Source organism: Sarcophilus harrisii, chromosome 2 (genome assembly GCF_902635505.1).
Source record: "Sarcophilus harrisii chromosome 2, mSarHar1.11, whole genome shotgun sequence".
NCBI lineage: Eukaryota > Metazoa > Chordata > Mammalia > Dasyuromorphia > Dasyuridae > Sarcophilus > Sarcophilus harrisii.
In genome coordinates, this window is record NC_045427.1 from 263809646 (window position 1) to 263835067 (window position 25422).

At 38.2% G+C, this 25422-nt stretch overlaps 1 protein-coding gene across 7 annotated transcripts in view; it reads left to right on the forward strand.

Annotated features, from left to right (window-relative positions):
- CAPN3 (calpain 3) overlaps positions 1–25422 on the forward strand; it is an 84411-nt gene that overhangs the window by 57512 nt on the left and 1477 nt on the right. For 6 of the 7 annotated variants that reach the window (XM_031952155.1, XM_003756041.4, XM_031952158.1 and 3 more), the window contains 15 exons: positions 4487–4570; positions 7910–7995; positions 8713–8790; positions 10096–10256; positions 11489–11658; positions 12196–12207; positions 12966–13174; positions 13986–14022; positions 19053–19130; positions 22631–22688; positions 22828–22892; positions 23372–23440; positions 24525–24603; positions 24796–24912; positions 25149–25207. In XM_031952155.1, the coding sequence (XP_031808015.1) occupies positions 4487–4570; positions 7910–7995; positions 8713–8790; positions 10096–10256; positions 11489–11658; positions 12196–12207; positions 12966–13174; positions 13986–14022; positions 19053–19130; positions 22631–22688; positions 22828–22892; positions 23372–23440; positions 24525–24603; positions 24796–24912; positions 25149–25207 (1362 nt within the window). Of the gene's footprint in view, positions 1–4486; positions 4571–7909; positions 7996–8712; positions 8791–10095; positions 10257–11488; positions 11659–12195; positions 12208–12965; positions 13175–13985; positions 14023–15325; positions 15344–17636; positions 17751–19052; positions 19131–22630; positions 22689–22827; positions 22893–23371; positions 23441–24524; positions 24604–24795; positions 24913–25148; positions 25208–25422 lie in introns of all 7 variants that reach the window. The other variant, XM_031952157.1, reaches the window with a different exon arrangement.

Here is a 25422-nt window from a genome sequence, read left to right on the forward strand (position 1 = left end):
CCTCCTGTTGGTCATTTCTTACAGAACAATAATATTCCATAATATTCATATACCACAATTTACAGAATAACATTTTTTAAAGTACAATATAAAATACATAGAATTACTGAGAAAAGAAATTATATTGAGATACAAAAATTTGTAATATGATAATACAGCTGTTTAATAGCTTCAGTCATTTCAAAGTAATGATAAACATAAGGTTCCTCCTTTCTTCAGTAAAATTAGATACACTAGATGGAAAGATGATGACATAATGAAAAGTACTACATTGGAGACAGTGAGAGCCAGGTTCTTACACTGATATTGAACTGTGTGACTTTAAGGTAATTTACTTCCTGTCTTTAGTCACTGGGTTCCTCCTAAAAAGAGAGGACTAGAATAGGGTTTGGATTAAATGGAAAGGAAGAATGGCAGAATGCAAAGAGTGTCAGATTCAAGGGCTAAGTTCTATTTCTGACACTTACCAGCTATCTAACAAATCATTCACTTTTTCTAAGACTGTTGCCTTATAAATTAGGATAGGAATCCCTTATTTTACAAGTCTGTAGTAAATATATTTTTGATATATTTTATATTATGTGTTATATATATTATATATATGTTAAATGCTATATATTAATTTATATATATTATTACATAGATTTATAAATATATGTTTATATATTAAGATTTTTGAATATTCAGATATAGATTATAATATTATTTGTGGGGACTAAAATTATCCCACTTACAATAAGAGACAGAGATAAGTCTGAGCCAATGGCACTAGTCCCCTTTAATGACGAGGACCTCAGATTTTCCCCTCGATCTGAGATGCCTCTTCCTTCCAGGACCCTATTTTTATAAGGCTAGATGTGCAGTCATTGCAGAACAGCTATACCAAATGCAGAATAATTTCACTATGGACATATGATGTTAAAATAAGTAATATGTCAGCAGTGTCACAAGTTAGAATATCCCCACATAAAACGGACAGGCTTCTCCTTAATTTGGGCAGGAGGAAATGGTACAAGCTGTCATAGTCAATGACCTAAGTGGTCATAAGATAGTCACCTGCTCCTATTAGACAATGGATTGGTCCAGAGATACAAAAATATTATGGGGACCTTGCAGGCTTCAGGCCTTAGCATTTGTCCATATCCTGTGAAGACAGGAGCCATGGAAAGCTAAATCAGAGGAAGGTTTACCTTGCAGAAACCCTGAGCTGATCCCTGTTTCTTCTGCTGCACTGACAAAAGGGCCAGAATTTAGGCCCTTGGAGAGAGCCTCAAGACTAAGACTGACAGGCACCTCAGAGGCCATCTAACCTAACCCTCTCATTTTACAGATGAGGAAACTGAGGTCCAGGGAAGTGAAGTGATTTTTCCCTGTGTCACATACATATTAAGGATCAGAAGGGGGATTTAAGCCTCAGGTTCTCTGACTTTAGAGGCACTTACTGAAGGGATGCATAATCAGGGGACCAAAAAAGAGTTGCAATATTGGATGTTCCTTCGTTCTCGAAGACTACGTGACATCAGGGAGGGGATGCCATGATATGAATGGGAATTGGATTTCAGTGAGGAGGGCTGGGCGAGGTCCCCTGTCTCTGATGCAGTTTGAATGTCCTCAATTCCTGGTAGTCATGAGGTTAATGATAATATTTTTATAAGGCTAGATGTCCTTTAATTGGCCACAGGTTTAAAAGTGAAAGAATTCACTTACTCCCGAATTATTAATTGCAAAATGAGTTGGATAGAAAATTGCTAAATTGTTGGATAGAAATCAGTTTCTAAAGAACTGACTTCTATAGTGGCAAAGACCTATTAGGGAAATGGAATTTGGCGCAGAAGGGTCCTGGCAGCTGAGTAAGCTACCTTGGGCCATCTGTAAGAAGCTAGTCCAGATATTGCCCTTTTTAAGGAGTCTTGGGGCTTCAGGAGCCAAGATTCTCAGGCTTAGTTTCTTATCAGTTTTCAGCCTGCATCTCCTATTGGAATTAACAAAGGGGTGCCCTTTGATCAGGATTTCTAATTGAATCAAAGGCTCTGGTATCCCGGAAAGATAACTTATCTGGGGGGATATGCCTTCCCCACGAGGAACTGAGACACTGAAAGAAAGCACAGATCAAAAGGAAATACAGTTTCTTAAAGGGAACACAACTTAATAGTTTCCCTCCCTGTTCACCTTTCCCCTCCAGAGAGCCTTCTGGGTCCAGTGACAGGATACAGATCAGGACGCCTGGAGATGGCTGGGTTTCTGTATTCCCTTATGTAACAAATGTAGCACATGGGAGGAGCTGTCTCAGAAGCACCAGGCCTGGCTTTTCCCCAGCATGACTGTGCATGATCTCATCTCTTCTTTGGGAAGGTCTCCCACAGGGGGGGGGGGAGAAGGGGGAGAGAGAGAGAGAGAGAGAGAGAGAGAGAGAGAGAGAGAGACTTTACAAATTCTCTTATTAAAAGGAAATATCCATTGATTAGAACAGAAAATCAGCATCCAGGCATTTTTCAGGGTCCTCACCCTTCAACTTTGGAGAGGCTTTCTGCCTGGGGCAGGGACTAAATCTTTCTGATTTCCTAAGAGCACCACTAAAATTGCTTTAAGGAGCAGAGATTTCCTCCCACTTTCCCACTTTCCTCCCACCAGGACTATTCACATGAACAAAAGTTTTAAGGTCGGGGAGGGATCCTTAGTTCTCCCCTCTACAGCTTGAAATGAGCCTGGATTAATTTTGCCCTCACATAACAAAAGCTGCTGATCTCCCTTTAGACCACCTAGTCATCAAGAGCATAAGTGAATTTGGGTGATCTATGGAAGCTCTATTCTCATCTCCTTATAAGTCCTGAGCCCAAGCCTATTTCTTAAGGTTTCAGTGATTCATTCACATCTTCAAATGAGGACCATGGCATTTGTATGTTTGTGTCCATAAATTTTATTGTTTAGTCATTTCAATTGTGTCTGTCTCTTTGTGACCCTATCTAGAGTTTTCTCGACAGAGATACTGGGGATGGTTTGCTATCTCCTTCTCCAGCTCATTTTACAAATGAGGAAACTGAGACAAAACAGGGTTAAGGGACTTGCCAAGGATCATACAGATACTGACTCTGAATTTGAATTCAGGTCTTCTTAACTCCAGGCCCGGCACTCTCTCCAGTGTGCCTTGTAGCTGTTTATATGTGTATAGATGTGTGTCTGTATATGTATTGTGATTAGATACATGTAGGTGCACACACATATATATTGTACAAAGTGTTTTTGTTTATGGCATAAACCTATCTGTGTGCATATGTATACACATTCATATATGTCTCCTACATATAATATTAGAGAAGGTTTTAAGTCCATCCTATAGTATATAATTATTGCCTTCACTTGCCTGTTGGATTAGAAACACCATTTGATTTTGGTGGATCCATAATTATAATAATTATAGTAATTATAATCATAGCAAGGAAGACTTGAGTTTAAATTCAGCCTAAGACACTTGCTAACAGTGTAACCCTGGGCAAGTCATTTAATTTCTGTCTATCTCAGTTTCTTCAGCTGTAAAATGGGGATAAAACATCTATTTCATATAGATACTGTATCAACTGAGATATTTATGAATGTGGCACATAGTAGGCATTTAATGCCTTTTTTCTCTTTTCCCTTTTCTCCTTTCATCCTTACCATAGTCCTGAGAGATAGATGGTATGTTATTATTATTTACATTTTACAGAGAAGGAAACTGAGACAGAGAAGTTGTGAATTGCACAGTTAAAAATGTCTGGGCAGGATTTGAACTTGGATCTTCTTGATCTCAAAGCCTATGTTCTATCTGCCATACCAACTGGTTACAAAGGTCTATATGTCTTCTTCCAGGACCTTTAATAAGTTTAATTTAAATCTTTCTTTAATTTTCCCTTTTTTAGAAAAGAGGAAATATTTAGACACATCAAAGAAATGAAATGATATAATAGAGAACGCTGGTTTCAAAGTAAGAAAGATTTGTGTTCAAGTCTCACTTTTGACATATTCTGGTTATATGACCCTGGACAAGTCGCAATGACTCAGTGCCTTAGGCAAGGAAAACTGTAATTTTCAGAGAAGGTATCAAGCTGCTTTGGCAGAGGGAGTTTCTACCTCTGGGACATCCCTATACCAGTGAAATCACAATTCCAGACTCTTTCCCTATTCCTTGCTTCTATGTAGGCAGGAAAAGAGAAGTCTCAGGTTAAAGGCTGTAGAAGAAGAGAAACAGAATAGAGAGAAATAGAAAAAACAATAGAATAAAGAAGAAAAGAAAAAAATAAATAGTACTTACATACCCATGAGAGCTCTCCAGGATCCCCTCAGAAAATTCCAATATTCTAGAGCTCAGGTCCTCCTGGTGGGCTCATTGTTCCCTGTCAGGAGGAAGGCTGCTTGCCTATGGGCCAGGTGAGAGAAAGAAAGTATTTGAGACCTTCCTGGATGATTCTGAGTTTTGTCACTGATAGCTGATCTGACTTGGACTCCACAGACAATTGTTCCAGTGCAGTATGAGACACGAATGACCTGCGGGCTGGTCAAAGGTCATGCATATTCAGTCACTGGACTAGAAGAGGTAAGCATATAATAATATACAATATTATATTAATATTATAATAATATAATAACCAACAACTAACATTTATATGATGCTTTAAGATTTGTAAAAGCATTTTAGAGGCTGTTTCATTTAATTCTCACAACATTCCTATGAGATAGATGATATGATCCCCATTTTACAGATGAGGAAACTGAGTTTGAAGAGGGACTTGTCACATAGCTATTAAATGTCTGAGACAGGATTTGAATTCAGGTCTTTCTAACTCCAAGTCCAACACTCTATCTCCTCCTATTAGCCACTGATCTGCTATAGACTGTTCAGGCTGAACTATATATAGTCAGTGCTGAGGGAAGCTGAAATTGAGAGGATAGCTTGAGCCATTCTTTTTTTTATTATTATTATTAATTATAGCTTTTTATTGACAGAACCCATGCCAGGGTAATTTTTTACAACATTATCCCTTGCACTCACTTCTGTTCCAACTTTTCCCTTCCCTCCTTCTACCCCCTCCCCTAGATGGCAGGCAGTCTCATACATGTTAAACATGTTAAAGTATATCTTAGATGCAATATATGTGTGCAGATCCATACAGTTTGAGTCATCCTTTTAACCAAGATGTATGATGAAAAGACAGGACCACTCATATCTGTACCTAGGTATCTTCAGAGGATGCTCAATTGGCATGACAAAGGGTTCCCCTAGGGAGAAGAAGCATAGTGGACCAGCTGCTTCATAGAAAGGGAATTCAGCCTAGAAAGTTCATTTATAACAGGTCTCACATAATGTATGGTATTTATTATAAAAGATTTCTTAAAATGGAATTTTGTTGGTTCATTATGTTCTACTATGCACAGGACAATTTTTCTTTTTTTTTCTTTTTCTATTTCATATCCAAGCTTTAAATAAATATTCTAAAAAGAAAAAAGTTTGCTTATAAATGTTTTACTGAATTTTATTTTATTTTTGAATTAAGAAGGATTTCTTCCTTTACCATTCCCTCAACTAAAAAGAAAAAGATGGGGGGAACTCATGACAAATATACCTTCTTGAGCAAAATAAATTCCTATGGCATCCAATTTAAAAAAATGAATGTGCCTTCTGTATCTTGAATCTATCACTTCTTTATGAAGAAATGGGTAGCATAATACTGATCAGAGTTCTTGTGTGTGTGTGTGTGAGCCCTTACTGAGCAGAGTTCTTAAACCTTTCAAAGTAATTTGTTTTTACAGCGTTAATTTTTTTTTGGGGGGGGTGCTGAGGCAATTGGGGTTAACTGACTTGCCAAGATCACACAGCCAGAAAGTGTTAAGTGTTTGAGGTCAAATTTAAACTCAGGTCCTCCTGACTTCAGGGCTGGTGCTCTACCCACTACATCAACTATCTGCCTCACAATGTTATTTTTATTGTATAAATTGTTCTCCTGGCTCTGCTCACTTTACTCAGCATCAGTTTGTAAAGTTTTACCAGGTTTCTCAGAAAGGATCCATTAATAATTTCTTACAGTATAATCCTGTTACATTCAGATGCCACAATTTGTTTAACCATCTCCTAGCTGACAGGCACCATCAACAGTTCTTTGCCACTACAAAAAAAAAAGAGCACATGTATACATGTGTGTCCTTTTTTTTCCTTTGTTCTCTGAGAGAAAGGCCTTAGAAAATTATTTTCTAAAATACCACCCTCTACTCCTTTGCAAAGGTGAGGAATACACAAGCATGGAACATTGCATATATTGTCAGGTTTTTTTTTTCAATGTATTAGTTGCTCTTACTGATTTTTTCTCTTTTTCCTCTTTTTCTTTCTTTTTAAAATTTTTGTTATAAAGGATGGCTTTCAAGGATGGAGGGTAGAGAGAGATAGAGTGGGAAAATAAGGCAACATGAAAAAAGCTATCAATAAAATTTTATTTAGAAAAAAATTGTGAGGAAAAATTTACTTTGTAGAGGATTGAGAAATGATTACCTTTTCAGATGAAGAAATTAAAGCCATTTCTAGTCATATGAAAAAATGCTCTAAATCACTATTGATTAGAAAAATGCAAGTTAAGACAATTCTGAGCTACCACTTCACACCTCTCAGATTGGCTAAAATGATAGGAAAAGATAATGATAAATTTTGGAAGGGATGTGATAAAACTGGGACACCAATACAGTGTCTCTACTGGATCTATATCCCAAAGAAGTCATAAAAAAGGGAAAAGAACCCACATGAATAAAAATGTTTATAGCAACTCTTTTTGTAGTGGCAAGGAACTGGAAATTGAGTGGATGTCCATCAGTTGGAGAATGGCTGAATAAGTTATGGTATATGAATGTTATGGAATATTATTGTTCTATTAGAAATGATCAGGAGGATGATTTCAGAAAAGCCTGGAAAGAATTACATGAACTGATACTGAGAGAAGTGAATAGAACCAAGAGAACATTGTACACAATATCAATAAGATTAAGTGATGATCAACTGTGATGGACTTGGATCTTTTTAACAATGAAATGATTCAAGGTAATTCCAATAGACTTGTGATGGAAAGAGCCATCTTCATCCAGAGAGAGGACTATGAGGACTGAATGTGGATAAAAGCATAGTATTTTCATCTGGTTTTTGTTGTTGTTGTTGTTGTTGTTTTTTTTTTTTTTTTGCTTGTTTTTTTTTTTTTTCTTTTTGGTGGTTTTTTTCTCTTTTGATCTGATTTTTCTTGTGCAGCATGATGAATATGGAAATGTGTTTAGAAGAATTGCACATGTTAAACCTATATTGGATTATTTGCTATCCAGGGAGGGGGGGAAGAATGGAGAGAGAAAAATTTGGAACACAAGATTTTGCAAAGGTGAATGTTGAAAACTATCCTTGTATGTATTTAGAAAAATAAAAAGATATTATTAAAAAAAAAAAAAAAAGAAAAGAAAATGGTGACCTTCCTTCCCACACTCCCAAAGCACTGTTGGCCTCCTTCCAAATTCTAACACCTTGAAAGAGAGTAACAATAATATCATACATTTATATACACTTTCCTGTTTGTTCTCAACAACTATTCTATGTACAAATATTATCAGAATTTAAGTGACTTTTCTGCGGTTTCATAATTAACAAGCGAAAGAGCTGGGCCCAAATGCAGATCCTCTAATACCAGATTCCGTCTTCTTCCCACTGTGTTACCTCAAAGGTTTGTAATTCAGTCACATTAATGTTAAGTTTTTTCCCAGAGCACAAACATAACAAGTACCATCTAGACTTCTGGGAGGAGCAGAAGGGCAAGCTTCTTTCCACACAGATAAGCTTGTTTCTTTCATAGGGCCTGAACTTCTCAGGCACTTCATAAATGACTGTTCATATATTGATTGTTTTTTGCCCAAGACAACATTTAAAGGAGAGAAGGTGAAGTTGGTGCGGCTGAGGAACCCGTGGGGTCAGGTGGAATGGAATGGCTCCTGGAGTGATGGGTAGGTGGGCAGAGACGCCCAGAAGGGAGACTTCAGGGGCAGCAGTGAGGGTTGGGAATGGTTAACATGCATTAAGTAAGTGCCTACTATGTGCTAAATGCTGGGGCTATAATGATTGAAACAGTCCTTTTCAATCAATCAATAAATGTTTATTAAACACCTACTGTGTGTCAGGCACTGTGCTATATTTGCAAGTATAATCACATTTAATCCTCACAAGAACCCTGGGAGGGAGGTGCTATTATTCCCCATTTTGTAAATGAGAAAACTGAGGCAGATAGTGGTAAAGTGACTTGTTCAGGGTCACACAGCTAGTAAAAGACTGAACTCAGGTCTTCCTCACTTCAGGTCTACTCAGCTGCTCCACACAGTAGACCACTCGGAATTGTGGCATCAGGGATTCTTGTTCAAGAATACATTGGACTGGGGCAGCTAGGTGGCTCAGTGGATAGAACACCAGCCCTGAAGTCATAAGTTCAAATCTGATCTCAGACACTTAACACTTCCTAGCTGTGTGACCCTGGGCAAGTCACTTAACTTCAATTGCCTCAGGAAAATAATAATAATAATAATAAAACCTTGGACTAGATAATTCCAGTTCTGAGATTCCATGGTGGGAAGGACTTGGCTTGGTCAACAGCTGGATTTATTAGGATGCAATAATATTATCTCTAAGATTGTCTTCCTTATTATGTGATACCAAATGTTGATCTCCAGCTGGAAGGACTGGGTCCTGATTGAAAAAGAGGAGAAATCTCGCTTGCAGCACCAGGTGACAGAAGATGGAGAGTTCTGGTGAGTCCAGGATCCACAAGACCATAGCCATAATCCTTTAGACTTGGGAGGGAGAATGCCATCCATATTCAGAAACAGAACTATGGAGATGGAGTGTGGATCAAAACACAGAATTTTCACCTGTTTGTTTGTTTGCTTGCTTTCTCATATTTTTTTCCCCTTTGATCTGATCTTTCTTGCACAATATGATAAACACAAAAATATGTTTAAAAGAATTACACATATTTAAGCCTATGTCAGATTGCTTAGGGAATGGGGAGATAAGGGAGGGAGACAGAAAAATCTGGAACACAGAGTCTTACAGAAATGAATGTTGAAAACTATCTTTACATATATTTGGAAAACAAAATATCATTTTAAAAAAGAAATAAAGAGGAAAAAAAAAGACCATAACCATTGTGGACTTGGGACCAGAGCCCTAAGACAGAACCCAGAATGAGAGTCTCAGATCTCAAGCCTCATTTAGAGACCACTGGCAGTGGAAACCACTTTCTCTAAAACTTTTGGTTACCATCCAGTCTGGGTCCCTTTACCATATTTTTCTCAAAGCCAAGGATAAGACTAATCCCTGAGTCTCACATTGTTTTCAAAACACCAGTGATAATTCCACCAATTTCTACACTCCCTGAAATACAGTCCTCATGTATGCAAAGATGCTGGAGAGAGGGGATACACTCAGATAATGATCTGCGGTGAATTTGAGGCATTGATGGTATTCTTGGCAAGACTTCCAGCTCATGATTATTTTGTGTTTTCCTGCTGAAGATGCATTCATCAAGTGAGCAAAACCAGGAAAACATTGTACACAATAATAGCAACATTATACAATGATCAACTATGATAGGCTTAGCTCTTTTCAGCAATACAATGATCCAAGACAATTTTAAAAGAGTCACAATGGAAAATGCTAACCACATCCAGAGGCAAAAAATGGCATCTGAATTTCAGATTGAAGCACACTGTTTTCACTTTATTTTTTCAGTTGTTTTTTTTTGGGGGGGGAGGGCAGATTCTGTTTTTTCTTTCACAACATGACATTTGGAAATATGTTTTACATGATTGCACATACATAGCCTATATTAAATTGTTTAATGTGTTAGAGAGGAAAGGAGAAATCTGGCACTCAAAATTTTATTTTAAAAAATAATGTTAAAAATTGTCTTTACATGTAACTTGAAAAAATGAAATACTCTTAAAAAATCTATTTTTTTTAAAAGATCACTTTCAAGCCTTGCTTCTTCAATAGCCTCTCCTTCTTTCTCACTTCCCCTTATCATCTTCCTTTCTCTATTTTCACCCTCTCAGGATGTCCTATGAAGATTTCATGTATCATTTCACAAAGCTTGAAATCTGCAACCTCACAGCTGATGCCCTGGAATCTGACAAGCTCCAGACCTGGACTGTCTCTGTGAATGAGGGCCGCTGGGTGCGGGGATGCTCTGCTGGAGGCTGTCGCAACTTTCCAGGTGAGAAAAGAAACTGTCAAGAAGAGTTAATTTATCATATGGGTCTTATTGGTTCTACTTGGGGGAGAGGGATATGAGCACAGAGATGAGAACTCAGGTACTATTAGAAATAGTAAGCAGTATGGTATAATGGAAAGCACCATGGGAATAGCCTGGTGCAGTGGTTAGAGCAACATCCCTGGAGTTAGAAGGACCTGAATTCAAATCTGGTTTCAGATATTTAATATCTGTGTGTCCTTGAGCAAGTCACTTAACCCTAATTGTCTCCCCCTCCCCCCAAAAAGCTCTCTAGATCTTGTCTTCATTGCCCTCATTGACAAACTCTTTCCACAGACTCATTCAGATATATAGCAGATTTTTTTTCTCATTTTTTTCTTTTACCTTTTAATCTGATTTTTCTTGTGGAGCATGACAAATATGGAAATATATTTAGAAGAACTGCACATATTTAACCTATGTTGGATTGCTTACTGTCTAGGGAGGAGAAAGGGAGAGAGGGAGAAAGAAAAAATTGGAACACAAAGTTTTGCAAAGGTGAATGTTGGAATCTATATTTGCAGGTATTTGGAAAAGTAAAAAACTAATAATTTTAAAAAGAATATATACATATATATAATTTTAAAACAAATGAATAATATATGCTTAAATATTTGTGGAATGTTAGATGAATAAACAAAATAAACTTTGAAAGGAAAATTTGAATATATAGTAAAACTTTAGTTACAAAGTAAACTTTATAACTATACCAAGTTTGTAAATATACCAAGAAATCAAAATGTTGGAAGGCACTTTGTTTTTATAGATTTTTAGATATCGAATCAAAATTTATGTATTGTAAAAATGTATTTCTCATGTTAATTTTGCCTTTTAATCATTAAATTGCCATTCTGGGAAAAAAAAGAAAAAATACAGCATATTATAACCCAGCTAGGATATACTGATGAGGCATTAACATGTCTTGATATGTTGACTAGGAAATAGTAAGCCATACTAGTAACCAGGGCTGTTCCAACTTTAAGCAAGGACAGGCTACTTCTTAGCTGAAAAAAAGCTAGAATGCCTTCCAGAGATGGTCCTCCCCTTCTTGGATCCCTCAGAGAGGGAGGGTACTTTGTAAATGCCTTCACCAAGACAGCCAAGCCAGTCTTTCAAGTTAGTCCATTTCCCTGGACTTTTTCAAGAACACAGACTTTAACAAGTGTTTCCTTTTGGGGGTGGGGGGTGGGGCACAGACACTTTTTGGACCAACCCTCAGTATCGCCTGAAACTTCTGGAAGAAGATGATGACCCTGAAGACACTGAGGTTGTCTGCAGCTTCCTAGTGGCCCTGATGCAAAAGAATAGGAGGAAGGATCGGAAACTGGGAGCCAACCTTTTCACCATTGGTTTTGCTATCTATGAGGTACAGGCTTTGTCCACTCCCTAATTTTATTATCTTCACCCCAAGGACCACTGCCTGAGATCCCATGTCCCTATCAGAGATTGGGCTTTCAATTAAAATGTTGATTTAATCAAGTTTTCCAGGATTAAACTGATTGATTCAGAGATCCATAATCCCTAGTTTCTAACCCCAGTGGCCTGTTGGCAGCTCTGGATATCTAAGCTCTTTCATTCAAAGAAGGGATTCTTAAGTTTTTGTCACAGAGTCTTTTGACAGCCATATGGACTCCTTAGAATAAGATTTTTAAATGTATAAAATACAGAGAATTATAAGAAAATCACTTGTAATTCAATAATTATGAAAACAAAACAAAAAACAATTTTATAATTCCAGATTAAGAAATCCTGATTTAGAGGATTTGTAATAAATCATGGAAGCCAAGGGGAGGACACTGGAACTAGCCAATTGGTGTGGATGCGCTTGCTCAGTGTTGCTTTTCCAAATCTTTGTGATATTATGAACCCTAAACATTTCTTTTTTCTGCTTTTTTTTTTTAAGGTGCCAAAAGAGGTATGGAAGCACTGGCAAGAGCAGCATGAAACCATGTTATTGAGGGTCAGGGAGGGCATAAATCTGTGTTGACCCTTGAGAAGTCTTCTGGTAGGGTTTGTTGCTAGAATATAACAAGACTTGCCCTTGTCCACTTTATTCCCTCTTTTGGTTTGGGCCAGGTGGGAGGTGGGAGAAGGGAACATTTATTAAGTGCCTCCTATGTGCCAGGCACTGCACCAAGTCCCTTACAAATATTTTTTCATTTTTGAAAAATGTGAAGATCAAGAATTGATCTTCACAATAACCCAAGGAGGTAGATGCTATTATAACTCTCATTTTACAAACTGAAGTAGAAAAAGGTGAAGTGATTGGTCCAGCTAATAAGTGTATGAGGTCATATTCGAACTCAGATCCAAGGGCAAAGCTCTATCCATCCCATGCCATCTAGGTGCCTCATCTGGGATAATGTGGTGATATCCTTCACAGCTCTCCCTTCCCTTCATCCTCTTCCATCCTCTCCAGTCCTTCCCATACATGCGGGACTTTCTAGGTCTGGGATGATCAATTTAGAAATGGAAGGGATTTCAGAGACTGTTCTAGTCAAGCCTCCCTATTTTATAGATGAGAAAATTGAAGATTCAGGCTGGGGTTAAGTGATTTGCCCAAAGTCCCACAGATATTACAGGTGGTTTTTGAACCCAGCTCCTCCGATTGTAGAAGTGCTCCTCCCACCCGGTTCTGCTGCATCCACCTTGGGCTTTCTTCCTCCTCCGCAGATGCATGGGAACAAACAACATCTACAGAAGGATTTTTTTCTGTACAACGCCTCCAAAGCCCGGAGTAAAACCTACATCAACATGCGCGAAGTGTCTGAGCGCTTCCGCCTGCCGCCCAGCGAGTATGTCATCGTCCCCTCCACTTACGATCCACACCAGGAGGGAGAATTCATCCTTCGCGTCTTTTCTGAAAAAAGGAACCTCTCTGAGTGAGTACAGGCTTTTCCCAAACTGACTTTGGAAAATAAGCCCACGGCCATTTCCAGGTCTGTTTTCTTAAGGATGGATGGGTTCTGAGCTTCCAGGTTGAAATGTCCGGGAAGGTGGACAAGGCGCCGGTACGGAGGACTCCAATCCTGAAGCCTTTTTGTGCATGCAAATATCACCCCCTGACTCTGTCCTTCCCTGGCTGTGTGGACCCCCTCTTCCCAACAGTACCATGTCCAATCTACTTTCTCCAGTAGATTTCCAGGCATCTAGTTGGCCCCAATAGATATAATTCAAAAATATAAAAAGCTCAAGATGGGGCCCAAAAAACTTGAACCAGCAAATATTTTTAAGAACAAAAGAAAGCACAAATCAATGAACCAGGAATGTAAATGGAAAACAAAAATATAAAAGCTACAAATCAAAAACCCTCAAACTAAACATCAAATCAGATATTGTGAAAAAGAAGTGATTAAGAAAATTGAAAAAAAATTAAATTTTCATAAATAAAATTAGGAGCTGGGCTTTTAAAAAAAAAAACCAGTAAAAACTTTTTTGTTTTTTGTTTGTTTTTTTTTAAAAAAGGAAATCAAATTCTCAGTATCAGTATCATTCATCAGGGCAACTAGGCCACACCGTGATTAGAACACCTGCTCTGAATTCAGGAGGCCCTGAGTTCAAATGTGACCTAAGACACTAGCTATGTGACCCTTGACAAGTTACTTAAATCCAATTGTCTCCAAAAAAAAAAAAAAAGCTAATAATGTCATTCATCACTCTTACATATACCTTTGTATTTTTTTTTTCTCACAGAGATGTAGAAAATACAATTGCTGTGGATCATCCCGTGGTAAGTGTAGTCTAGTGGGGCAGAATGACATTTCCTAGCCTTAGGTCTGGTCCATGAGAGGGAGTTGAGAGGTCAACAAGTAGAAAGGCAAAAAAAAGCTCTTTTTTACAACTTTAGCTTGGAATTTTGGCAAGTAGATGACTCTGCAGTCTTGAGTACATTTATACTTTTTAAAGGCAGGAGGAGAAAGGAAAGAAAGGGACCTCAGAGAGAAGTCAAGGCTATGAGTGAAAGTATATGGGGCCACAGTTGTCTGGATAAAATCACAAGGCTGATGTAAATGGGAATTCCCTTCCACCTCTCCCCTGCCAAGATCTGGCTCAAAGTCAAATCCACCGACTGGATCTGGTTTCAGGATTTGTGTCCTCCTCTTTTCTCCCAAATCCAAGGTCTAAAGAAGGGACTACTATGGAACTTAAAGGCAAGAAACCAAAAATGGAATCTTAAAACACTCTGTTCTCTGGAGTCTCTTTTTCAATCTCCCCTCTTTTGTTTTGTTTTTTATTTGTCATCAGGATTACTATGAATTGTCTATTACATTATCATTAGAGTCCTTAATTTTAATGTTAGTACTCAAAAAATAGATGATCAAAAACTTCCTTTAACAAAGTTATTTTTACCCATTGATTTGCAAATCCTGCCTCTAGTGGAGATTAGCATGAGTGCCTGATAGAAATTACTGATTCAGCACTTCTGCACTTTGTTGATACAGTGATAATTGATATTGCCAATTCTCAACATGAGATGTTGCAGGGTCCTAAAATGTCTTTGAAAATGACACAAATACTAAGGATGCTGTGACTTGAAGAAGATTGAATTTGGAATCACGAGACCCAAGTTGAAATTCCTTTTCTGTTATTTAGTACTTATGAACTTAACCTTAGCTTCTATGAACTCAACTTCATCATCTGGGGGAAAAAATAATCATAGTACGTGCCTCATAGGGTTATTGTAAAGATGAAAGGAAATGTATGTAATGTGCTTCAGAGACCTCAAACCAGTATATAAATGTGAAGTATTATTATTAATACTACTTTAACTGTCAAGAAAAGAAAACAAACTTGTTCTGATAGTACCTCTTAACGCCAATAAAAAAATACCACTTCCAATTAATCTTTCTTAAATACAATTTTTATCATTTAATTCTTGCTCAAAAATTTTCATCTAAAGCTTACTTCCTTAAAGTAATATGATTATAGGCTTGACTTTACAAGTCACAGAAAAAAATGACAGGCAGGTCAGTGGGCTCTCAGTATACATGCTTTTCACTTATTCTGCTCTTGATGTTTCTTTCTCTGTACAGAAAAAGAAAAAGCCCAAGGTGGGTGTAACAGGGCAGGGGCTACCCAAGGTAGCAGAGCATGGAGTGGTGATGTGATGGCTAGAGCAGGCACCCTCTCCCATGCAATCAGCACAAGGGCTTGGGCTACTGCTGCTATTTACAATTCTGCTACTTATCCCTGAGAGATTTTACTAACTGTAGAGTTAATCATGTAACATAATCCTTGCTGTTAGTGGAAGAGTGAATTAATAAATGGTTATTAGCATCTCTCATCCTCTGTAAGCATGCAATCTGTGCTCTTTAATTGAAGTGAGAAGAACATAGCAATGTCTGAATGCTATGTAAACTCTGAAGATGTCACCTTCCCTTCATACGATGCTCAAGGATAGACATAGGAAGCCTACTGGTACTTAGCTGTCTGTATCCCATTTCCAAGGAGGATGGAGAAGGAAAAACTTCTAGTAGAGACAAGTCCTAAAAATGCAGGGCATTTTGCTAAATTTTTATCTATTTTTACTTATGTTTAATTTATATTCCAAATTCTGTCCCTCCTCCACCTATTGAGAAGACAAAAAATAGGATAATCACCATGGCCCATTACAGTGAAAAGAAAAAATTTTCCCTCAGGAGATTATGACCATCTCCTTCCTCTAGAACAGAAGTTCTTAAATTTCCCAAAATAAGGTTTTTAAATCTAATATAAAATAAAATCATTTTAATTTAAATAAATCAAAAACATCTAAAATTTTAAAAATATAAGGTTACAAAGGAAGCTAATTTATTGAAATTATATTGAATATATAAAATATATTGAAAATATAGTGTAATAAACCTAGGTTAAATCCAAGATTTTATAAGATGAAACAACACCCCACAATTGAATTGCCTAGGTGTGATGCCATATACGCTATAATCACACTATTTCTAAAAGTGGCTATGTTCTAGGTCTCTTCACAGGGCACAGGGCAAGACCCTCAAGTGCTTCACAAATATTTATTTCACAACCCTCCTCCTCTCACCCTCATAATAAAAGAAACTCAAGTTGAATGAGTCAAAAGAGACTAGAGTAACAACCCTTAATAGCAACCCTCTAATGAATGAAGAATCTAAGAAAAGAGGCTGGAAATTGTCATTACTATTCTTTGAAGGAGAAAAAAAATTCTAAAATTATTGGTCTCAGAGCTTAATAAAAATCAATTAACATCTCATTTTCCAGGCGAGGCAACTGAAGCCAAAAAGATTATGGAACCTAACTTTTAAAATGAAACAATTGGACTAGATGATCTCTAGAGTTCTTAAAGAAATGTTTAACTGAATCCTTTCTTATAAAATAAAGTATATTATAACAATATACACATGTATATCAATTAATAAACATTTAGTAAGTACCTATTATGTGTCAGGCATTGTGCTAATCACAGAGACTACAAATAGAGGCAAAAGACAGTCCCTGGTCTCAAGGAGCTTCCAGTATTCTATTGATAAAAACAAATACATGCAAAGCAATGTGAATTATAAGCCTTACTCAACAACAATAAAATCATAGGTCTGACTCAAAAGAAAGTGAGATGCAGAGTACTTCCTAAATTTCAACCAGAACATATCACATAGATTGAATGCAGAAGCAAATGTCTTCTCCAAAGCCAGGATTTAGAGAGTTACAAAAAAATGATAGGGATGTAGAAAAGATTTGTTGATCAAGTATAGGCAGAGTATCACCATATATAAATATTTAACAACCAGCTCTCCAAGGAAAAAAAAAAGTATATTAACACATTTTAAAATTTAAATGTTTTAAAATTTTGTTCCCTCACTTCCTCAAGACTATAGAAATTAACAAAATTAATCAAAACTTTGATTTGAAATTTTTGTCAGTTTCTGTGCAGCAAATATACTGAAAATTTAACCGATGCCCAGCTGGTCCAAGCCAAACTGCATCACCCCTCTGAGAATAGGTTGAACTATTTGAAGTCTAGAGTCACTCTCATCTCTGTAATCCATGAAAGTGAGAGTGATTTATTTGCCCAAGATCATCTAGCTAGTTAGGTGCAGGCTGACTCCTGGTTCGCTGCTTTTCTGTTAAATACTACACCCCCCCACCCCCACCCCCACCACCCCTACCACCCCCACCCCCACCCCCGTCTCTGTTTACCTCTCTGCTTAATCTTTACTGCATTTAATCTCTGCATCACTGCTACTTGACAGGAGACAGTGTCTGCATGGCTTGCAGGCAACCAATGAAGCCTGGGAATGTGTCTCCTTTGCAGAGTCCTTCCAAGTCTCTAATGCCAGCTACCTTTCCTCTTTCCAACACCTTCCCTCCTTTCTCCAGCCTATCATCTTCGTGTCTGACAGAGCCAACAGCAATAAGGAACTGGGTGTGGACCATGAGTCTGAGAAGGGCCAGGACAAAACAAGCTCTGATAAGTCAGAGAAACCAACTCAGGTTTCTGAAGCATGTGGAATAATGGGGGAGGTCTATGTGGTATCCCGGGTGGGTTTCTAGAGTGGAGATTCTCTTTTATAACTAAGAACTATGATCTATAATATTGCATCTTTTTTTCTCTCCACCGTCCCTTTTCCAAACTATCAGAGAAATTGTTCTTGATTGAGGGGAAAATGTTGAGCAACTTCTTTAAAGGGTCTAATAAAGTAGCTACCAGCACCTGGCCCTGTCCAAGAGGTAGTGGGAGAACACCTTGTCATCTTCATTCACCAGTCAGAAAACACAAAAAGAAACAAAAGGATCTGAAGAAGAAAAGAGAACATTCTTTTGGATATCATATTTTGCCTTTTAGGATCAGGCTCTGGGTCTAAGAAAAAGTGGAATTAAAGAGAATCACAGGATGGATTTAGCTCTTTTTAACAATGAAGTGATTCAAGGCAATTCCAATAGACTTGTGATGGAAAAAGCTATCTCCATCCAGAGAGAAGTATAGAGACTGGATGTGGATCAAAGTATAGTATTTTCACTTTTTGTTGTTACTTATTTGCTTGGGTTTTTTCCTTGTGGTTTTTTTCTTTTCACCTTTTGAGCTGATTTTTCTTGTGCAGCATAATGAATATCGAAATATGTTTAGAATAATTGTACATGTTTAACTTATTTTGGATTGCTTGCTGTCTATGGGAGGGGCTAAGGAAGATGGAGGGAGAAAAATTTGAAACACAAGGTTTTGCAGAGGTGAATGTTGAAAACTATCTTTGAATAGATTTGGAAAAACAAAAAACTATTTTAAAAAATGAGAGAATCACAGGAGACAAGAGCACAGAGAGTAGGTACTGCAGGCTACAATGGGGTAAGGAGTTGAAGGAAAGAGAGTCAGTTGTGTGCAGTATATCAGGGAGAGGAGACATGGAAAGAGATGCCTGAAGGAAATTAAGGTTAGTTGCCCAGTAAAGTTTAGCTTCATAAAATTGAGATTTCCAGACAGAAGGATGGAGATGGCTGTGGATCAGGATGGCCTTGTCTCCTTTATCCCTAATGAAGCTTTACAATTACAGTAAGGCTGTAAAAATCCCCCCTGACTACATAACAAAGAATATAAAAAAGAAAACAAGCAAGGAGAATGATGAGAAGAAAAAGAAGATATTACTGATGGATGCTTAGTTGGGAGCTGGAGAGCTATGTTGAACTGAAAGTCTCCTTTGGATCATAGAGAGCTTGCCCTTCCTTCCCTTTCATGGCTTTCTACTGGGGACCCATCCACCTTCCCCTTCTCTGTTTGACCTCTTCATTTGTGCCCCACAGCCAACCCCAGGTAACACTGACCGGGAGAGCGAGGAGCAGGTGCAATTCAGGAACATTTTTCGGCAGATTGCGGGTGATGTGAGTACTTTCAAAGCAGCTACCTCTAAAGATCTTACAGATGCTTTCATTCCACTATTCTAGGGATCTAAACAAGTGGAGTCTTAACCAAATCTAGGTGACAGATTAAAGGTATATGGATTCATCTTCTTGCCCACACCATAATGATGACTCCTTTTCCTTCCCCACTCTAAGGCAGAATATTACTGGGAACTTTGCAATAGCTTTAAAATCAGAGTCAAAAACTCTAACTTCACAAAGAATCTCTTACCTTTCCCACCTTACTCATTGTCATCAGAATGCTGCCTTAGATTAATGACATAATGACATACTGTCATCCTTGTAAAAAACACAGATGATATGCTTTCTATTAGTCCTAGGATATAAATATAAATATATAAAAATAAATATGCATACATACATACAAAATGTGGATACATACATGAAAATACATTAAGCAACTATCTATGGACTGGGCTGAGTACTGTACAGATACCTGTGATCTTGGGGCTTCCATTCATTCAACCAATCAAGTATTAAGTGCTTAGCATGGGTTGGGCACTGTACTAAGCACTGAGGATTAAAAAATTAAAATTAACTCATGCCCTCAAGGAGCTTACACTCTATTAGGGGGTGGAAGAGGTACATAGACATATAAAAAATAAATATCTGGTCGTTTTTTTTTTTACTAGGTGATGCAGTAGATACTAGCCCTGCAGTCAGAAAGATACCTCTTCTTGAGTTTAATCTGGACTCATACTAGCTATGTGATCCTGGGAAAGTCACTTAATTCTGCTTGCCTCATTTTTCTCATCTGTAAAATGAACTGGAGAAGGAAATGGCAAATAAATCTAGTATCTTTGCCAAGAAGACAAGGGGTTATAAAGAGCTGGATACAATTGAAAAATGACCAAACATCAAAATTTTTTTAATACTAGGAGTTGGGAGAAGCAGAAAAAAAGCTTCAAGTCACTTAGGCAGAGTTCTGAAAGAAGCAAGGGATTCTAAGACACAAAAGTGAGGTGGAAATACATTCTGACATTCATGAGGGATTGTAGATACAATAGTATATGTACAAATTAGCAAGGTTAGTTTGACCAGAGAATGTAGGAAGGGGAGAAATATATGACAAAGTTAGAAAGGTAGGTTGCGGTCATATTGTAAAAGTCTTGAAAAGCGAAGCAGAGAAAGTTATATTTGATCCTTGAGAGAACAGAATCAATGGAGTTTTATTTTGGTTTGTTTTCCATTCTGAACAGACATTAACATGTTCATATTCATACCTGGACCTCTTATTCCTCATTATGATGAGAGTGAAACTCCAGTAAACACAGTAAATCCAAGAAATATATCATACTGTATATTTCTTCCTGGATCAAATAGCGAAATCACTAAAATTTTATCTACTGCAACAGAAGTCCTTCCTCCCTCCAATTAATTCTCTATCTCACTCACTACAAGAACTCCCTCTCCTCAAACTCCCATGACAATATTTCCTCCCACTTCCTCATCTGAGGACCTTGCCTCATACTTCGCCAAAAAAAAAAATTAAGGCCATTTACTGAAAGATTTCTCCTTCTCATCTCATATCTCACTATCTCATCATACAATCCAGTATCTAATGAAGAGGTGGTCCTTCTCCATACCCAACCCAACCCTTCTACATATATCCTCACTTCCACCTCCACCAGCTTCTCTATAGCAGATAGTCCCCCCCCCCTCACTTTCCATTTATCAGGCTTCCCTTAGCTATTGTTCCTTCCCAGTTGACTACAAAAATGGCTGTCTCCATCTTTAACACTCACTGGATTCTACTACTCCTGCTAACTATCATAAAATGTCTCTTCTCTTTTTCTTAGCTAAACTCTTTTTTTAAGTCATTTATACTGGTGCCTCCACTTCTCTTCTAAATTCTCTGCAGTCTGGCTTCTAACCTTATCTGAACCTAACTGAAACTAGGTTCTCCAAAATAACCACTGAAGCTTTAAGAGTCAAATCTGATGAACTTTTCTCAATCCTCAGCCTTCTTGACCCTTTTGCTGCATTTGACATGATTGGTAACCTTTTTCTGGATGCTTTTTTTCCTCTCTGGGTCTTTATGATGTTTTTGTGATGTTTCCTCCTTATGTTTTTATATGTCTGACAACTCTTTAGGCTTCTTTGCTTGTAAAGGGCTGAAACTCTGAATAGGTGCACTGGAATCAGACAACCGAGCACTTAAGGCTAATTACCTATTGAAGAATACTCTATTTTCATATGCTTGGAAAATGGCCCTTCCCACTATTCCATGATGGCTCGATCTTTTGGTGTATACAGAGAATTGTAGGAGGAATTGGGAGTGGAAGAAGACAAGCCAGAGTCACTTTGGAGGAGGACGAGGAGAAGGGAGGTTGGGAGGCTAATTTGCTGATTTGCTAAAATGGGTATCCCCACGGCTCTGTGCTTGTCTCTTTTTATTTCTTTTTGATATGTTTTAACTTGGTAATCTCATCAGCTCCATTGTTTAATCTCATTTTAGTACAGATGATTCCCAGAAATATAGAACCAACCTCACTCAGTCTTCCTCCTGAGCTCTACTCCCATTTCATCAACTCTTTTGGATACTCCAGGAACATCTTAACCAACCTCCAAAACAGTGATCATTTCCCTACAAAATCTTTTCAGAACTTCCTGATTTCTGTTAAAAACACCATCACTCTCTCAGTCATTCAGGTTATAATTTCCATGTTATCTGTAACTATTCACTCTCTCTCACCCTATATAGCCAACCAGATGCCAAATCTTACTGTATTGTTCTCTATATCTCTTGAATAGCTCTGTCCCTTTCTGTTATAGCAGCAGTATCATCTTGATCCAGGCCATCATCATCTCTCATCTGGGTGATTGAATTAGCCACCTAATTAGTCTCCCTGCCTTAGATATTTCGCTACTTTGATCCATTTTCCATACAACTGCCAAAGTGGTTTTCCTAAAGCACAAGTTTTTATATCACTTCTATAATCAATAAATTTCAATGACTTTCTATTAGTTTTAGGATCAAATATAAATTTCTCTGTTTATCATTTAAAACTTTCTACAACCCAGACCCTTCTTACCTTTCCAGTCTTTTTATATATTACTAACCTCAACATACTCTATATATTGCATGCGTGCCAAATCCCCTATTAGCAGGGGGCAGGAATTGTCATTTTTATATCCCATGTCCCTCATATTGCAAGTGCTTAATAAATATTTGTTAAATCTGTTAACTGCCAAATAAATTGCTCAGATACTAGTTTTTTTAAAAGATTAGAGGAAGAGTTCACTTCAGGTTGGGGTATTCAATCCAAAAGAGTTGGAGTGAAAGCCCGAGAAGTCCTTTACTCTAGAGATGTGTGCCTAGAGTACATAACACCAATCTTACTTTCTTCTTTTTGGCAAAGTAACCAATGAGCCAAAATTGTTCTTATTCAGTATTTGTGCAACTGGTCTAATAGGGCATCACTTACTTGAGGACTCTTACTCTCTCCCTTTCTCCTTAGGACATGGAAATTTGTGCTGATGAACTCAAGAATGTTCTCAACACAGTGGTGAATAAACGTGAGTGACTTGAGTATCTTCACCCAAGGCAAGGGAGGAGCTCTGGCTATTTAGAGCAAGCAGTAGGTTGGAAGGAAAGGCTCTCTAAAAGAGCAGAATCGGAGACATCACCCTCACTTTTTGTCAACCTCCTCACCAGATCAAGACTTGAAGATAGATGGATTCACCCTAGAATCCTGCCGAAGCATGATTGCCCTGATGGATGTATCCTTTCATCTGTTTGCCACCCCATTCTCCTTCTTCCCACTATGTGGCCCCAGGGACTCAGGGAGTGGCGGGTGGGACCTAGCTGTATGCTCTCTTAAACACAAACCCTAAACAGAATTTGGATCTAGTGAAGCTGTTAAAAGTTATTGCAGTGGTTATCCAGGGAGAACTTCTGGTTACTAGGTTACTAAGCCTCTAAATGAAGAAAATGAGCATCCTTTGAGGCTGCCTTTGTCACAGAGTAGATACCCACTACAATTTCCTTGTAGCCTCTGAAGCGACAGTTTAGATGAGTATTCTCTGAGGGCAGGAAAGAGAACCAATGAACAAAGAAAAGTGATTGGCTCATTCCCCTTATAATAGAGTCATTGGAAGGGATGTTCTATGCAGAAATTTCTCTGTAGCCTCCCTCCTTTCTCTGCCCTCCCTTGATGGCTGGGGGACTTGGTCATGTGGTCCTGACCACTTTGCTTCAGACGGATGGTTCTGGACGGCTGAACCTGCAGGAATTTCACCACCTCTGGAAGAAGATCAAGAGCTGGCAGGTGGGAAAGATAAAATGGTATGGGGCGGGAGGGGGGGGGGTGTAGGTTGAAGGGGGTAGTAGGCATAAAGTGACATGAGGCAATGTTGTGGAGTGGGATGGCACAGGAAGAAATGGAACTTTTACTTAATCACACTACTCTTGGTCACCTACTTTCCCATCTCATCAAGCTGAGTCACTCTATAATTTAGACCAAATACTAAAAAGTCTTCCCTCCTCTTTGCCTGCTGAGATCCTCCTTATTCTTTAAATTTGAACTTAAATGTCATGCCTTTCAAGATGGTTTTCCTACTCAATCCTGACAGCTCCTTCTACCCAGTTGGAAAGCAGTAAGCTTCTTGAGGACAGGGACTGTTTGACTTTTGATTCTGTATCCCCACTATCCCCACTACTGTATCCCCCCCCCCAATACATAATAAGTGTTTAATAAATGCTTGTTTTTTTTTTTTTTCACTTAACACAAATCTGTTTTCACTCCCACTTTCTACACCACTGGGAGGAGAATTTGGGGGAGAAAATTCTAAATACTCTGTAACAAATATGCATGGTTAATCAAAGCAAATTCTTGTAATTCCCACATCAAAAAAAAAAAAGTTTCATTCTGTACTCTCAGTCCATCACCTCTCTGTTAGGAGATGGGTAGGATGCTTCATCATAAATGCTCTGGAACCAAGGTTGGTCAAAATAAATGTTAATTGACTGAGCTGATATACTTATTAGCGAGCCATGTCCTATAGATAGATACACACACACACACACACACACACACACACACACATATCCCAATACAGATAGATGCTATATAGTGTATTGAAGGTTACCAAGACCTTTCCTCACAACAACCCTGGGAATATTAGTATTTTGTAGGGAAAAAAAAAAAACATAAATTCTGGTTGTCTTCCCTAAGTTTCCTCAATTAATTAAATGGCAGAGCTGAAACAGGAATTGAGGTCCTTTGATTCCAAAAACAGACCTCCTTCCAAAATAGCTCCCTGCTTTCAATCTCCTAGGATCTAGTAAGTCCTTAATAAATATCTATTTTTTAAATAAATGACCTTTCGTGTTTTCAAATTTTCTATTGACAGAAAATCTTCAAACACTATGACACAGACCACTCCGGTACCATCAACAGCTATGAGATGCGCAATGCTGTGAATGATGCGGGTATCTGGTCTCAAAGTGGGTGGGCAAGGGTGTGAGGGTGTGAGAGGAAGTAGGACCTAGAGTGGACCATCTGAGTTGAACCTTTGTAAATGGAAGGAGGAAAAACAGTAAATGAAAAGGAAGTGGAGGGAGGAGAGACTAAAATAATACAAAAAGATGAATTTTACTGCCTTTCTCAACACTTGTCACCAGGCTTCCACCTCAACAGTCAGCTCTACGATATTATCACCATGCGTTATGCAGACAAGCATATGAACATCAACTTTGACAGCTTCATCTGCTGCTTTGTACGGCTGGAGGGCATGTTCAGTAAGTAGGGAAGCAGTGGCTGGGCCTTTCAGCTACTTTTATAGGCTGAGCTGACAGAAGATGGCTTTCCCTCTTCAATTAGTGGGTAAGAGGAGGGTTGGGCAAGTTCCTCAGCCAGTTCTTGAACAAGCAAGATGGGTTCACCACATCTCTCCTCAGGGTAGAGCTTCTCATAATGTCTAGGGCAGGGAGGGAGAATAACCTAGTCTCTCTTTCTGGTCTATTCCCTTACACAGGAGCTTTTCAAGCTTTTGACAAGGATGGAGACGGCATCATTAAGCTCAATGTTCTAGAGGTAAGTCCCCTATTTTGTTGCAAGATGCAAGTGGGAATCACAAGAGATTGGCTTGGCCCGCCTTGACTTCCACACACTTTCACATACACGACACATGGGGTTCTGTAGAGAAGAGAGCCCTGAAAGGCAAATGATTGATGGGATTTTTATCTTGTGTTTTGGGGATGGGGTGGGAAGTTTGAGGACAAAAGCCCTGAGCTGCCAGTCAGATCAAC